This window comes from Solanum stenotomum, unplaced genomic scaffold (genome assembly GCF_019186545.1).
Source record: "Solanum stenotomum isolate F172 unplaced genomic scaffold, ASM1918654v1 scaffold15910, whole genome shotgun sequence".
Classification (NCBI taxonomy): domain Eukaryota; kingdom Viridiplantae; phylum Streptophyta; class Magnoliopsida; order Solanales; family Solanaceae; genus Solanum; species Solanum stenotomum.
In genome coordinates, this window is record NW_026023785.1 from 1 (window position 1) to 13,201 (window position 13,201).

Genomic DNA, 13,201 nt, shown 5'->3' on the forward strand with positions numbered 1-13,201 from the left:
CTAAAGATAGGACAATTACGACACGACACATTTCTCTTTTTTCCCCTACAGTTAACTGTTTTAAATAAAGGAAGTGTTTGTGACTTGGGAGGCTCAAGTTCTAAGGTTCGCAATTTTCACTTTAGAGTCAAGGAAAACAATGTAGACTACTTCTATCCGGGAACTCAGACTTGAGTAGATTCCATGTTCATTGAATTTGAACATTGGCCAGCATATTATAGACCGAAGGGTGCAGTGATTGACCTCCCAAAGCATTGGCAGAAAAACAAAGATAACCAAAGAGTAAGGAGCAAACGATATTCATCTTTGATCTCTGTCCTCCTGACATGGTAATCTTTACTTGAAAGGCATAGAAACCAAATTTTACCTTCATTTTCGCCCTTGTTGGCTCTGTATGTTGCAGACGCCAAAATTTCTCCGAGTTTTATTGTTATGGAAATCCAGTTGCTTTCTGTTACCTTGGAATGTCTCTTTTCATACTTGAGCTGTGTTTCACATACTATGAAGTGCACCTTATCGTGGATTACAATCAACGCGACTTTCAATTTTTTTCCGAAGGTAAAACAATTCGCTGGATTTACGTTAATTTGATTATAGCATGAAAAACTACAGTGATGTGACCCAAGTGGTTAATATTTTTATTGTGCGTGTGGATAAGCAAGACCCAGTAATTATTGACCCGTCATAGGTAGCTATCTGAGATCTAATCCTAGTGAACTATCGTTTTTTCGCGAGTTTCACACTCCAACTATCAGTTTGTTCTCTTTTTCCAACAACTAGATAACAGCTCTTTATCAACTGCTCTTTACTCAAGATTAGTTGAATACAATTTAAGTTGCTACCAAACATATACATACACCAAACAAAAAATTAAGTCCGTCGTCTGTGAGTTCTCTTCTTTGGCCTTCTTTTTTGGTGGGGAATAATGCCTTCGAAAAATTCCACAAACCAATTTGGCTTACCAGCTTTAAACATGAGGTTCCACGCAACAGTTCCAACAACAAGTCCAAAACTGTAGCCTATGACTACTGATTCCCACGTAAATCCACTAAAAAAATATGTCTCGCCCTCTTCTTCTTCCTCCAATGGTTGAGGAATATGCGATGGATCACCCGTTCCACATTACTTTGATAAAGGAGGACCACATAAATCAAGGTTGCCACCATACGAGTCATTTTCAAATGTGTTGAACTGTGAACCTTGAGGAATGCGTCCAGCTAGGTGGTTTTGAGAGAGGTTTAAGAATGCCAGAAAGGTTAGCCTTGTCAATTGTTGCGGAATCTTTCCAGCGAGTGGATTACAAGAGAGATCTAACGCTTCAAGCATATTCAATCGTCCTAGTTCCATAGGAATATCACCTCTGAGATTGTTATGAGATAAATTTAGTAGCCAAAGTGAGCTGAGATCCTTTAGTGCTTTCAGAATCACACATTCAAAATGATTGCTTGAGAGATCTATGGCTGTCATAATTGTAGTGATTCTTTCTAGCTCAATATCGTTTCCTTTGATCACTTACCTTACTGAATCATCGTAGATAACAAAAAATGAGTCAGATGTTTTCATATATTCGATCTTACCTGTGTCACTGTCATCTATTTTGATCATTCCATTGAAGTTTTGAAAAACTTCTACAGGCAGTGAGCCACTGAACTCATTATGAGAGAGATCTAAAATCCGCAACATGGGAAAGCCAAACTTGTGGCTAGTACTTATAGGTCCATGGAACTTGTTCGACTTTAATATAAGGACTTGCAGCTCTTCAAGAGTTCCTAGCCAAGCTGGAAATGTGTCATTTATAGCGTTATTCCCAATATCAAGAACTTCTAAACCAATACAGTTGAGTAACGACACAGGGACATGTCCTTCGAAATGATTACCGTTCAAGATAATGGTTGTCAATTGATTACCATCACCATTCAAGATACTGGTCGATGAAGTGTGTTGACTACATAACGGTGGAAGACTCCCACTGAAATTGTTCCTTCTTATGTCCAACACCGTTAGCTGAGTCATGTTACCCAAGCAACTTGGAATCGAGTTACTAAAGTAGTTTTGTGATAAATCCAGAAGGCTAATGATGCTCATGTTACAAATAGATGAAGGTAGTGCACCCTCAAGGAAGTTAAATTTAAGATCAAGAGACACTAGACTATAGAAATGAAAAAGATCTATGTGACCATTGAGTGAATTATATGAAAGGTTTAGGTGAAACAACGAGTCCCACCTCATTCCGCTAAACCAGTTAGGGATTTGACTACGAATCTTACTGTTAGAAAGATTTATGACCCGAAGTGTCTTTGAATTTCTTAGAAACTGTGGAAAATCCTTCAGTTCACAAGATGATAACCGCAAAATTTCTAGTTTAGGAAAAGTGATTTGTGTTCCCCCATCAACGGTGATGTTGTTTGATGAAAGGTCAAGGTTTACAAGGTTTGTGAGATTTTGAAGTGATTGAAGAACAGGACTACTGAGTTGATTACAACTCAAATCTAAACGCCCTACTGCTCGATTCACTCTGAGCTCATCGGATAGTCCATTGAATAGAGCTCCAACATATATAAAGAAGGAAGGCTAAACACCCAAGATGGTATTGTTCCATTTAGCAAGTTGTGAGAAAAATCCAGGTCAACTAGCTTTAGAAGCATGCTGACATTGTTTGGCAATGGCCCAGACAAGGAATTACTCGATAAGTCTAAGTTTTCAAGACGTGTCAAGCTTAAAATTGAAGAGGAAATGGACCGATGAAGCTGTTATAAGAAAGATACAATGTAACTAGCTCTTGGAGGTTAGAGAAAACATCGGGAATTTTACCTCCAAGTGAGTTAAACGAAAGATCTAGACTTGTGAGATGTTTCAATTTTGAGATTGTTGAAGGAATATTGCCAGTGAAATGATTGTAACCAAAATTCAACTCTCTAATTTGTGTGATGTTGTCAATGGAATCAGGAATGAGACCAGATAAGTTATTGTAAGCAAGGTTTAGCATCTGAAGACGATGAAGTTGGAAGAGGCTGCTGTTAGGATGAATAGTTCCGCTAATATTTGCATTACTAAGGTCTAGGCCAATAACATAACCAGTTAACATGTCACAAGTGATCCAGTCCCAAGTGCAGCAATCCGTACTCTCATTCCAAGACGATGCTTTTGGGAGAGAAGTACTATAATGTCTAGAGTACTTGTCGGATATTTCAAAGTGTTGCTTGAGCTGAAGCAAAGATAAAGCTTCACTGGGAGAGCAAAGATGTTGCACAAAGGATGAAGAAAAGCTTTGACTTAGGAAGACAAACAGAGAAGTGAATAAAAGAAAACGAGACGTCCCATTGTTTATTTTTAGCAGATAACAAAATGTTCTTACAAAATCAATCATAATCCACAGTATATATAGAGTTAAATGGCTTACTTTCTCCACTCTCTGATTAGGGGCGGAGACATAGAGGTGCAAGGGGTTCAACTAAATCCTGCTCGTTGAAAAATTATACTATGTAAATAGAGCGATATTTTTTGTTTGAGTTGTTTACAGCTAATTGAACTCTCTGCTATTATTGTCCCATCAACATCTCTTTTGTTGACTTCCAACTTATCAGCCATAATTTTCTTGTTTTCCCACAAGAATGTTCAAAAAGAGAAACTATTGATTGACTAAGTGAAATGACATGATGTGTCGAGTTGTATGAATGCAATAAATTTTTAGTGCAATTTTTTCATGGAATCTATACGATCATAATAGGTCAAGATGTGTTGTGCTGCTTTAAGTTGATAATAGAGTTGTTGACACCCAATTTTGACCTAACATTTTCAAAATTCGTAAACTTTTAAGTTTTATTTATTTAATAGTTCAAAATATTTTTTTTTATAATTTTAAATAAGTTTATCGATAACTATCCCCATTTATCAAAATTTAGGATTTTTTATCAGTTAATTTTAAAATTACATTTTTACATGTCATTAGTTACGTTCGTTATATTATTTTTTTTATATATATATTCATTTTATTTGTTACATTCATTAATATTCATATCGATATTTTGCACAGCCTAAAAATTCATTCAAATACAGATAATATTTCATACACATATTTTATTGACCGATGATTTTGACCTACGATTTTGAAATAGTGATATTGTAGTTTTCAACTCACTATATAAAGAATAGTTTGTCTATTAGGTTAAAGGGATGGATAATATTTTGGACATTGAGAGAAACAATTTCTAAATAGCTAGAAACCCTAATCTTTTTCTTCTCAAACAAAACTTTCCGGCCGCCACCACCCGGATTCTGGCCAAACTCCGGCAACCCAAAGACCCCCATTTTTCCCTTATCTCTTCCTCATTTGATGCTACCAGCAGCTCTCCGACACCACCATTTTCCATCATTTTTTCCAACTTCTAACCACCCAAACATCACCCCAAACCACCAAATGATTCCCTGCTTTATTTTCTGCTAAAAACAACCCAACCAGCAGCTTCATAACACCCAACAATGGTGAAACAAGCCCTCAAGCTCACCTAAAATGGCCAGATCTGCCAGCCACCATCGCTGCTTCATGAAGAGCTGAGCTCCGGCGAACAAGACAACTGAAATAATCACCAAAAACCACCACAACCAAACAGCCACCAGAACAGCAGCAGTCAACAACCATCAAGAAACCACTAGAAATGACTCAAAATAACATCAAAACGACCTCCAAACCCTCACCCACAGCAGCTTAAAGAAAAATGCCATCTCCGGCGAATTTCATCAGCCGTAACAGCAGCTAAGCTTCCGAACTCGCAAGTCGAGCTCCACCAAACAAACTCCGGCGAACATCAAACCACAACCAGTGAACTACCATGACTCCAGAGTGAGCCGATGAGCTCAAAATTTGCACAACCAGAACAAAACCCTTAAGCTCCGGCGGAATCGGTCACAACTCACAAATCAGACGCGATTCCGGCAAGAACGACCAGATCCAACTACGGTGAACGCGAACCAGAGAACCTCCATTAAAGCAGGTGAGGTCTCTTTCCATTTCTATATTATTTTTTTTGGGGGTTATTTTGCATCTTTAATACTCAGATCTTAGCTTAATATGTTTAAAATTGTATGTGTTAATATGTTTAAAATTGTATGTGATTGCTTTATTTTCTTCCCACCATAGTTTAATAGCTTTTGTTTTTTTATTTATTATTTGTTTACAGTTGGTTAATTAATTTAATTTATACACCCTTTCACTTAAAATGTAACTGATAGTTTGGCTCGTGTCATTATTGTTCTTATTATTTATTATCTTACTTTCTAATTATTTGTTATATTGTTGTTAACATGTTTTACTGATTACCATTAATAATATATGTAGTCGTTCTATTTTTGTTCACCATTTCAAAAATAACCGTAGATTTTATAAGTATTTTACTTACCCATAAGTTAAGATTGCTTTATTTTTGTTCACAATTTTACTACTGTTTGTTTTCATGTATTTTTCTGAAAATTAAAAATTAAAAATTACTTAATTGTTTTGATCATTACTTGTTAATTGTTGTGTATAATTTTATCTCATCTTTGATAATTTCATATGATTTGGTGTTTACATTTTTCGTTGAAATTGGCCAATGAAAAAATCTCTCCGTCGGTTTTGGAAGCCTTCACATTATAAAAGACGGAAATTTAGTTTAAATTTATATTTTTTGTAAGTTAAAATGACCGATGAAGAAATTATCGTCGATTTTCAAGACCTTTCATGTTAGTAAGACGGATTTTTATTTTAAGTTGTTATTTATTTTTATTTATATTTATTTACTATTAACACTTTTACTAAATGTGTTTACAGGTATTGCAGAGATGCTTCCCATTGAAGCTATTTGAATTAGGTTCGAATTATACTCTTATTCATTATTGTATATTATTGACGATAGGCAAATTTAGGCCGATTCTTATATTATTGTTTTATCATATTACTTGTGTATATTGTATGTTTATTATACTTGTACAATATTTTATCCTACTCCTTAATTTGAAAAAATGAATTCAATCGGGATCCACATTTGTGGATTTCGAAGGATGCCTAACCCATTCCCTTCGAAATAACTTGAACCCCTTACTTAGAATCTAATGGTTTCGTAAATCACTTAATGGTTTCCTAGTTTTCTTAAAATTAGGTGGCGACTCCTTTAAAATTCTTACTTTCTTAAAAAAAAATTAAAATTGAATCAATTGATTATGTTTTGAGTCACCGCGACGTTTCGCCCTATTTGAATAGAGTAGGGATGTAAACAAGAGTGTATAATTTTGAAGTCATTGGACCAATTAGTGGTCCATGGATGAGATGGTGACAATAGGGGACACTTTAATCAAGTGAAACCAAGTTGGACGAATGCAATAAATTTTTTGTGCAATTTTTTCGTGGAATCTATACAATCATAAAAGGTCAAGATGTGAATCCATACAATCATAAAAGGTCAAGATGTTTCGAGCTGCTTGAGTAAATGTACAGGAAGGTGTCCATCTAGTATGTTTTAAGGATCAGAAATGCTTTACTTGAACAACCATTGATGCTAAAATAACACATAACAATTAAGTTGTTATCAAACATATACAAACAACAAACAGAAAATTAAAAAGCAAAAACAGTAATAGAAAAGTTCAATCTTCAATTATGTCCTTTGTCTTGGCCTTCTCTTCTTTGACCTTCTCATTTTCTTGGGGAAAATGCCTTCAAAAAATTCGACAAACCATTTGGGTTTACGATATTTAAAAATGAAGCTCCACACAACAGTTCCAACAACGAGTCCAAAATTGTAGCCTATGTCTATTGATTACCACGTAAATCCACTAAAAAAATATGAATCGCCTTCATCTTCTTCGGACTCCAATGGTTGAGGAACATGTGATGAATCACTCGTTCCACATTGCTTTGATAAAGGATGACCACATAGATCAAGGTTGCAACCATACGAGTCATTTTCAAATGTGTTGAATTGTGGACCGTGAGGAATTGGTCCAACGAGATGACTTTGAGAGAGGTTTAAGACTGCTAGAAAGTTCATTCTTGTCAATTCCCTTGGAATCTTTCCAGTGAGCCGATTCCAGGAGAGATCTAATGCTTCAAGCATATTCAATTGTCCCAGTTCCATTGGAATATGACCTATGAGATTGTTACGGGATAAATTGAGTAGCCAAAGTGAGCTGAGATTCTTTAGTGATTTCGAAATGACACCTTCAAAATGGTTGCTTGAGAGATCTATGGTTGTCATAATTGTGCTGATTCTTTCTAGCTCAGTATCGTGACCTTTGATTACCAACCTCACTGAATTCTCATACGATGTGTAAGAGAAATTCTCATATGGTTCCATGTACTTGATCTCTCCTGTGTCTTAACCATCTAATTTGATCATTGCCTTGAAGTTTCCAAAAACTTTTGCAGGAACTGATCCATTGAGTTCATTACGAGAAAGATCAAAAATTCGCAATTTGGGAAAGCAAAACTCAATCTGACAAGTACTTATAGGTCCATGGAACAGATTGAATTTTAATATTAAGACCTGCAGTTCTTGAAGTGTTCCTAGCCAAGCTGGAAATGTGTCATTTATAGCGTTATTCCCCAAATCAAGAACTTCTAAACCAATACAGTTGAGCAATGACACAGGGACAGGTCCTTTCAATAGATTACCATTCAAGACGATGGTTTTCAATGAATCGGTCTGTGCACAAAATGGTGGAAGACTCCCTGTGAAATTATTTCTTCTAAAGTCTAACACAGATAGCTCAACCATGCTGCCGAAGCAATGTGGAACAGAGCCACTGAAGTTGTTGTGTGATAAATCCAGAAGGCTAAGGCTACTCATGTTACAAATGGATAAAGGTAGTGACCCCCGAAGGAAGTTAAATTTAAGATCAAGATACTTTAGACTATAATAATGAAATTGTGGTAGATGACCTGTTAATGAATTATGAGAAAGGTTTAGGAACCACAACAAGTCCCACCTCATGCCGCTAAACCAGTTAGGGATTTGACCACGAATCTTATTGTTAGAAATATCCAAGACCTGAAGTGTCTTTACATTTCTCAAGAAGTGTGGAAAATCCATCAATTCACAAGATGATAAGAACACTTTTTCTAGGCTAGGAAAGGTGATATTTATTCCCGCATCACCTGTGATGTTATTTAATGAAATGTCAAGGGTAAAGAGGTTTGTGAGATTCGCAAGTGATTGAGGAAAAGAACCATTGAGTTGATTATTGCTTAAAAACAGGTCTTCTAATGTTGGGTTGTTTTTTAGCTCATCGGCTAGTCCACTAAATTGATTATTTTGGAGCGACAATGATGTTAGCAAAGGGAGGCTAAACACCCAAGATGGTATGGTACTATTCAGTGAATTGTATGACAAATCCAGCTCGGTTAGCTTTGGAAACATGCTTGCGTTGCTGGGCAGTGAGCCAGATAGGGAATTACTCGACAAGTCTAAGTATTGAAGATGTATCAAGTTTAAAATTGTAGAAGGAAACGAACCGATGAAGCTGTTACTGTAAAGATCTAAATAACGTAGCTCTTGGAGGTTAGAGAAAATATCTGGAATTTCACCTGAAAAGGAATTGGACTCAAGAACTAAATGTGTGAGGTGCTTCAATTTAGAGATTGTGGAAGGAATGTGGCCAGTGAAATGATTATCAGATAAAATCAACTCCCTAATTTGTGTAAGATTACCAATGGAATCAGGAATTGAACCAGAGAATTGACATCCTTGGAGGTACAAGATATTCAAGGAACTCAAGGTGCCAATTGAATCAGGCAGCTCACCGGAGATTCCTGTGTATGAAATATCCAACTCCAACAGAGTACTGCTCGGGTGGATCTTTGGTAAAACTCCTTTGAGAAGAGCATTGAAACCCAATTTGAGCCTTTCTAAGTTTGGCAGAAGAAAAAAGCTCTCTGTGAGAACACCTCGCAGATTAGTATATTCAAGATCCATGTACCTTAAGGAGGAAGAAATATTCACAGGTATCGGAGATGAGATGTTGACAAAAGAGAGAGATAGTACCTCCAGATTTGTCAAGTTGTGAAGCATTGCCTCAAATGTTCTCTGATCAAGTTGTAATCCATACTTATAAGGAGGAGTAAGATCAAGTGAAACTAAATTGGAAAGGTATGAGATTTATGTTGGGATTTTTCCATCAAAGTAAGAATAAGAAAGGTTGAGATGCCTCAAATTCGTCAATCGGCCAATGTTATGTGGGATTGAAGAAATTGAAAAGTTATTGTAAGCAAGGTTTAGTGTTTGAAGATGATGAAGTTGGAAGAGGCTGCTGTTCGGATGAATAGTTCCTTTTAGCAGACTGCAACTAAGGTCCAACCCAATAACATGACCGTTTAACATGTCACAAGTGACTCCGTCCCAAGTACAACAATCCCTACTCTCATTCCAAGACTTTGTTTTTAGGAATGAAGCTTGCCCTCGAAAATGGCAAGAGTACTCGGATGTAATCTCAAAGTGTTGCTTAAACTGAAGCAAAGCAGAAGCTTCAGTGGGAGAGCAAAGATGATGCTCAAAGGAAGAAGAAAAGCATTCACTTATTAGCAACACAAAACAGAGAAATGAATAAAAGAAAAAGAAACATCCCATCATTTTTGTTTGTTTGTATTCAGCAAATAACAGGATGGATGTTCTCTTCTTACAAAGAACATCAAAGTGGAAGACCTTTACTTTTCACCAAAAAAATATATAACAAAGACTTTCATATGCTTTTTCCTTTCATAAAATGTCACTTTACTTTTGCATATTTTTTTTAGTGTTTTGTCTATTTGGTCAAAGATTTTATCCATGACCTAAATTCTTAACTTTTTCCCCAATAATACAATGTTTTTTTGTTCTTCTTATTTGACGTGCAGTTTATGTTTATGTCATAATACATAAACGTACCTTTCAACTTGGTCTCAGGTGATATTTATGTCCTTCAACTTTGATTGTACACAAATAGACACTTAAATATTTATAAAGCTGAACAAATAGACACATGTGTCCTACCTAGCGTCCCACAGCAGGTACCAGTGAAATAATCGAGGTGCAATGTTTAGTATCCTGGCATTTCTGCTATAGTAGCATCTATGAGTTCTTCAGTGTTAACAATATTAACCACGCCACAAAAATAGTTATCAATCTGCATAACAGTTATTCAAAAGAAACATACAACTTTTCTTTATTCTAAATAAGAGATCATGTGTTTTGAATGGATCAACTTCAATATCGAACTAAGTTTTGGGTAGTTTACTAACAATGCTTAGATCCTTCGACCACAAACAAGTCTCTGAAAAAGATAACATTGATGCTAAAAAAAACACATACAGTTAAGTTTCTATCAAGAATATACAAACAACAAATAGAAAATTAAAAAGCGAAAAAACAGAAACAGAAAAGCTCAATCTTCCATTATGTCCGTCGTCTCTGAGCTCTCTTCTTTGGCCTTCTCATTTTCTTGGGGAAAATGCCTTCAAAAAATTCCACAAACCATTTTGGCTTACGATATTTAAACATGAGACTCCACATGACAGTTCCAACAACTAGTCCATAATTGTAGCCTATTACTACTGATTCCCACGTAAATCCACTAAAAAAATATAACTTATCTTCTTCTTCTTCCTCCAATGGTTGAGGAACATGCGATGAATCACTCGTTCCACATTGCTTTGATAAAGGAGGACCACATAAATCAAGGTTGCCACCATACGAGTCATTTTCAAATGTGCTGAATTGTGAACCTTGAGGAATGCGTCCAACGAGATGATTTTGAGAGAGGTTTAAGAACGCCAGAAAGTTCACTATTGTCAATTCCTGTGGAATCTTTCCAGTGAGCCGATTCCAAGAGAGATCTAAAGCTTCAAGTGTATTCAATTGCCCCAATTCCATTGGAATATCACCTTTGAGATTGTTATGGGATAAATTGAGTAGCCTAAGTGAGCTGAGATCCTTTAGTGATTTCGGAATGTCACCTTCAAAATGGTTGCTTGAAAGATCTATGGTTGAAGTTTCTAAAAATTTCTGCAGGCAGTGAGCCATTGAACACATTATGAGAGAGTTCAAAAATACGCAATCTGGGAAAGCAAAACTTCTTTCTAGCAATTATAGGTCCATGGAACTTGTTCGACTTTAATATAAGGACTTGCAAATCTTCAAGAGTTCCAAGCCAAGCTGGAAATGTGTCATTTATCGCGTTATTCCCCAAGTCAAGAACTTTTAAGCCAACACAGTTGAGCAACGACACTAGGACAGATCCTTCTAATTGATTATTGTTCAAGACAATGGTCGTCAAAGAAGTGCTTTGAGTACATAACAATGGAAGACTCCCACTGAAATTATTCCTTCTCAAATTCAACACCGTTAGCTTACCCATGCTTCCCAAGCAATTTGGAATCGAGTTACTGAAGTTGTTGCGTGATAAATCCAGAATTCTAAGGCTGCTTAGGTTACATATGGATGAGGGTAGTGGCCCCTGAAGGAAGTTAAATTTAAGATCAAGAGACTCTAGACTATAATAATGAAATTGTTCTAAATGGCCTGTTAAAAAATTACGTGAAAGGTTTAGCTGTTCCAAAGAGTCCCACCTCATGCCTCTAAACCTGTTAGGGATTTGACCACGAAACTTATTGTTAGAAAGATCCAAACTTGAAAGATTCTTTACATTTATCAAGAAGTGTGGAAAATCCTTCAGTTCACAAGATGATAAGAACAAAGCTGATATGCTAGGAAAGGTGATATTTATTCCCACATTGCCGGTGATGTTATTTGATGAAAAGTCAAGGAAGGCTAGGCTAGTGAGATTCACAAGTGATCGAGGAAGAGGACCATTGAGTTGATTATGATTTAAATACAAAGTCACTAATGTTGGGTTTGTTTTGAGCTCATCAGCCACTCTACTGAATTGATTATGATGGAGCTTCAAATTAAGTAAGGAAGGGAGGCTAAATACCCAAGAGTGTATTGTGTCATTCAGTGAGTTGTGAGACAAATCTAAGTATTGAAGACTTGTCAAGCTTAAAAATGAAGAGGGAAATGGACCGGTGAAGTTGTTATTAGAAAGTTACAAGAAAACTAGCTCTTGGAGGTTAGAGAACACATGGGGAATTGTGCCTCCGAGGGAGTTATCAAAAAGATTCAAATATGTGAGGTGCTTCAATTTAGAGATTGTGGAAGGAATATGGCCAGTGAAACGATTACCCCAAAACCATAACTCCCTAATTTCTGTTAGGTTGCCAATGGAATCAGGAATTGAACCAGAGAATTGACATCCTTGGAGTCTCAATATATTCAAGGAACTCAAGGTGCCAATTGAATCAGGAAGCTCACCGGAGATGCCTGTGTGTGCAATACTCAACTCTAACAGAGTGTTGCTCGGGTGGATCTTTGGTAAAACTCCTTTGAGAAGATCATTGTAACCCAATTTGAGTGTTTTCAAGTTTGGCAGAAGGAAAAAGCTCTCTGTGAGAACACCTTGCAAATTGGTTGATTCAAGATCCACATACCTTAAGGAAGAAGAAATATTCACAGGTATGGGAGATGAGATGTTGACTTTAGAGAGAGAAAGTATCTCCAGATTTGTGAAGTTTTGAAGCATTGCTTCAAATGTTCTCTCATTAAGTTGTAATTCATAATCAGAAAGTTCAAGTGAAACCAAATTGGAAAGGTATGAGATTTCTGTTGGGATTTTTCCATCAAAGTAAGATTAGAAAGGTTGAGATGCCACAAATTCGTCAATCGGCCAATGTTGTGTGGGATTGAAGAATCAATGAAGTCATTGCCAGTAAGGTTTAGTGTTTGGAGATGATGAAGTTGGAAGAGGCTTCTATTGGGATGAAAAGTGCCAAAAAGATGACTACAACTAAGGTCTAACCCGATAACATGACCGTTTAATAAGTCACAAGTGACTCCATCCCAAGTGCAGCAATCCCTACTCTCATTCCAAGACTTTATTTTTGGGAAAGAACTACCACAGCTCTAACCAATGTTGGATATTTGTAAGGATAGTTTGAACTGAAGCAAAGCATAAGCTTCAGTGGGAGAGCAAAGATGATGCTCAAAGGATGAAGAAAACCTTCGACTTATTAGCAACATAAAACAAAGAAATGAATAAAAGAAAAAGAGACATCCCATCTTTCTTTTTTTTGTATTCTCAGCAAATAATAACAGGATGTTCTGTTCTAACAAATCAATCAGCATTATCCATATATATATAT

General features: G+C 36.3%; 5 protein-coding genes across 5 annotated transcripts in view; all 5 read right to left on the minus strand.

Moving 5' to 3' along the window:
- Positions 1 to 250: 250 nt before the first annotated feature.
- The window catches only part of LOC125850300 (receptor-like protein 7), a 47,985-nt gene continuing 35,034 nt past the window's right edge, over positions 251 to 13,201 (minus strand). The window contains exon 4 of the mRNA XM_049530152.1: positions 251 to 512. The gene's annotated coding sequence lies outside the window, so the exon portion shown is untranslated. The remainder of the gene's footprint in view (positions 513 to 13,201) is intronic.
- Positions 1,123 to 2,013, minus strand: LOC125850306 (receptor-like protein 9DC3). The gene is made up of 2 exons (XM_049530157.1): positions 1,517 to 2,013; positions 1,123 to 1,360 (listed from the first exon to the last, which is right to left on the minus strand). Exons 1-2 carry the CDS (start codon positions 2,011 to 2,013, stop codon positions 1,123 to 1,125), a joined length of 735 nt encoding a protein of 244 aa, XP_049386114.1.
- Positions 2,511 to 7,328, minus strand: LOC125850296 (receptor-like protein 35). The gene is made up of 4 exons (XM_049530148.1): positions 6,796 to 7,328; positions 4,506 to 4,574; positions 2,812 to 3,227; positions 2,511 to 2,692 (listed from the first exon to the last, which is right to left on the minus strand). Exons 1-4 carry the CDS (start codon positions 7,326 to 7,328, stop codon positions 2,511 to 2,513), a joined length of 1,200 nt encoding a protein of 399 aa, XP_049386105.1.
- Positions 7,350 to 9,041, minus strand: LOC125850297 (receptor-like protein 7). Its single transcript, XM_049530149.1, has one exon. The coding sequence runs from the start codon at positions 9,039 to 9,041 to the stop codon at positions 7,350 to 7,352; it is 1,692 nt and encodes a 563-aa protein (XP_049386106.1).
- LOC125850298 (receptor-like protein 9DC3) lies at positions 10,401 to 11,361 on the minus strand. Its single transcript, XM_049530150.1, has 2 exons — positions 11,131 to 11,361; positions 10,401 to 11,009 (listed from the first exon to the last, which is right to left on the minus strand). Exons 1-2 carry the CDS (start codon positions 11,359 to 11,361, stop codon positions 10,401 to 10,403), a joined length of 840 nt encoding a protein of 279 aa, XP_049386107.1.

Excerpts from the sequence above, each read along its gene's own strand:
- LOC125850306 (XM_049530157.1), bottom strand. The coding sequence starts at position 2,013 with ATGACTCAGCTAACGGTGTTGGACATAAGAAGGAACAATTTCAGTGGG. Across the intron at positions 1,361-1,516 it reads ATCTACGATGATTCAGTAAG|AGGTGATATTCCTATGGAAC; the intron begins GTAAGTGATCAA and ends TAACAATCTCAG.
- LOC125850296 (XM_049530148.1), bottom strand. The coding sequence starts at position 7,328 with ATGGAACCATATGAGAATTTCTCTTACACATCGTATGAGAATTCAGTG. Across the intron at positions 4,575-6,795 it reads TTTTTTAGTGGATTTACGTG|TTGTCTTGTTCGCCGGAGCT; the intron begins GTAATCAATAGA and ends TGATTATTTCAG. Across the intron at positions 3,228-4,505 it reads GGCAGATCTGGCCATTTTAG|TGAAGCTTTATCTTTGCTTC; the intron begins GTGAGCTTGAGG and ends TTGCTCTCCCAG.
- LOC125850297 (XM_049530149.1), bottom strand. The coding sequence starts at position 9,041 with ATGCTTCACAACTTGACAAATCTGGAGGTACTATCTCTCTCTTTTGTC.
- LOC125850298 (XM_049530150.1), bottom strand. The coding sequence starts at position 11,361 with ATGGGTAAGCTAACGGTGTTGAATTTGAGAAGGAATAATTTCAGTGGG. Across the intron at positions 11,010-11,130 it reads GAACTCTTGAAGATTTGCAA|AAATTTTTAGAAACTTCAAC; the intron begins GTCCTTATATTA and ends CACTGCCTGCAG.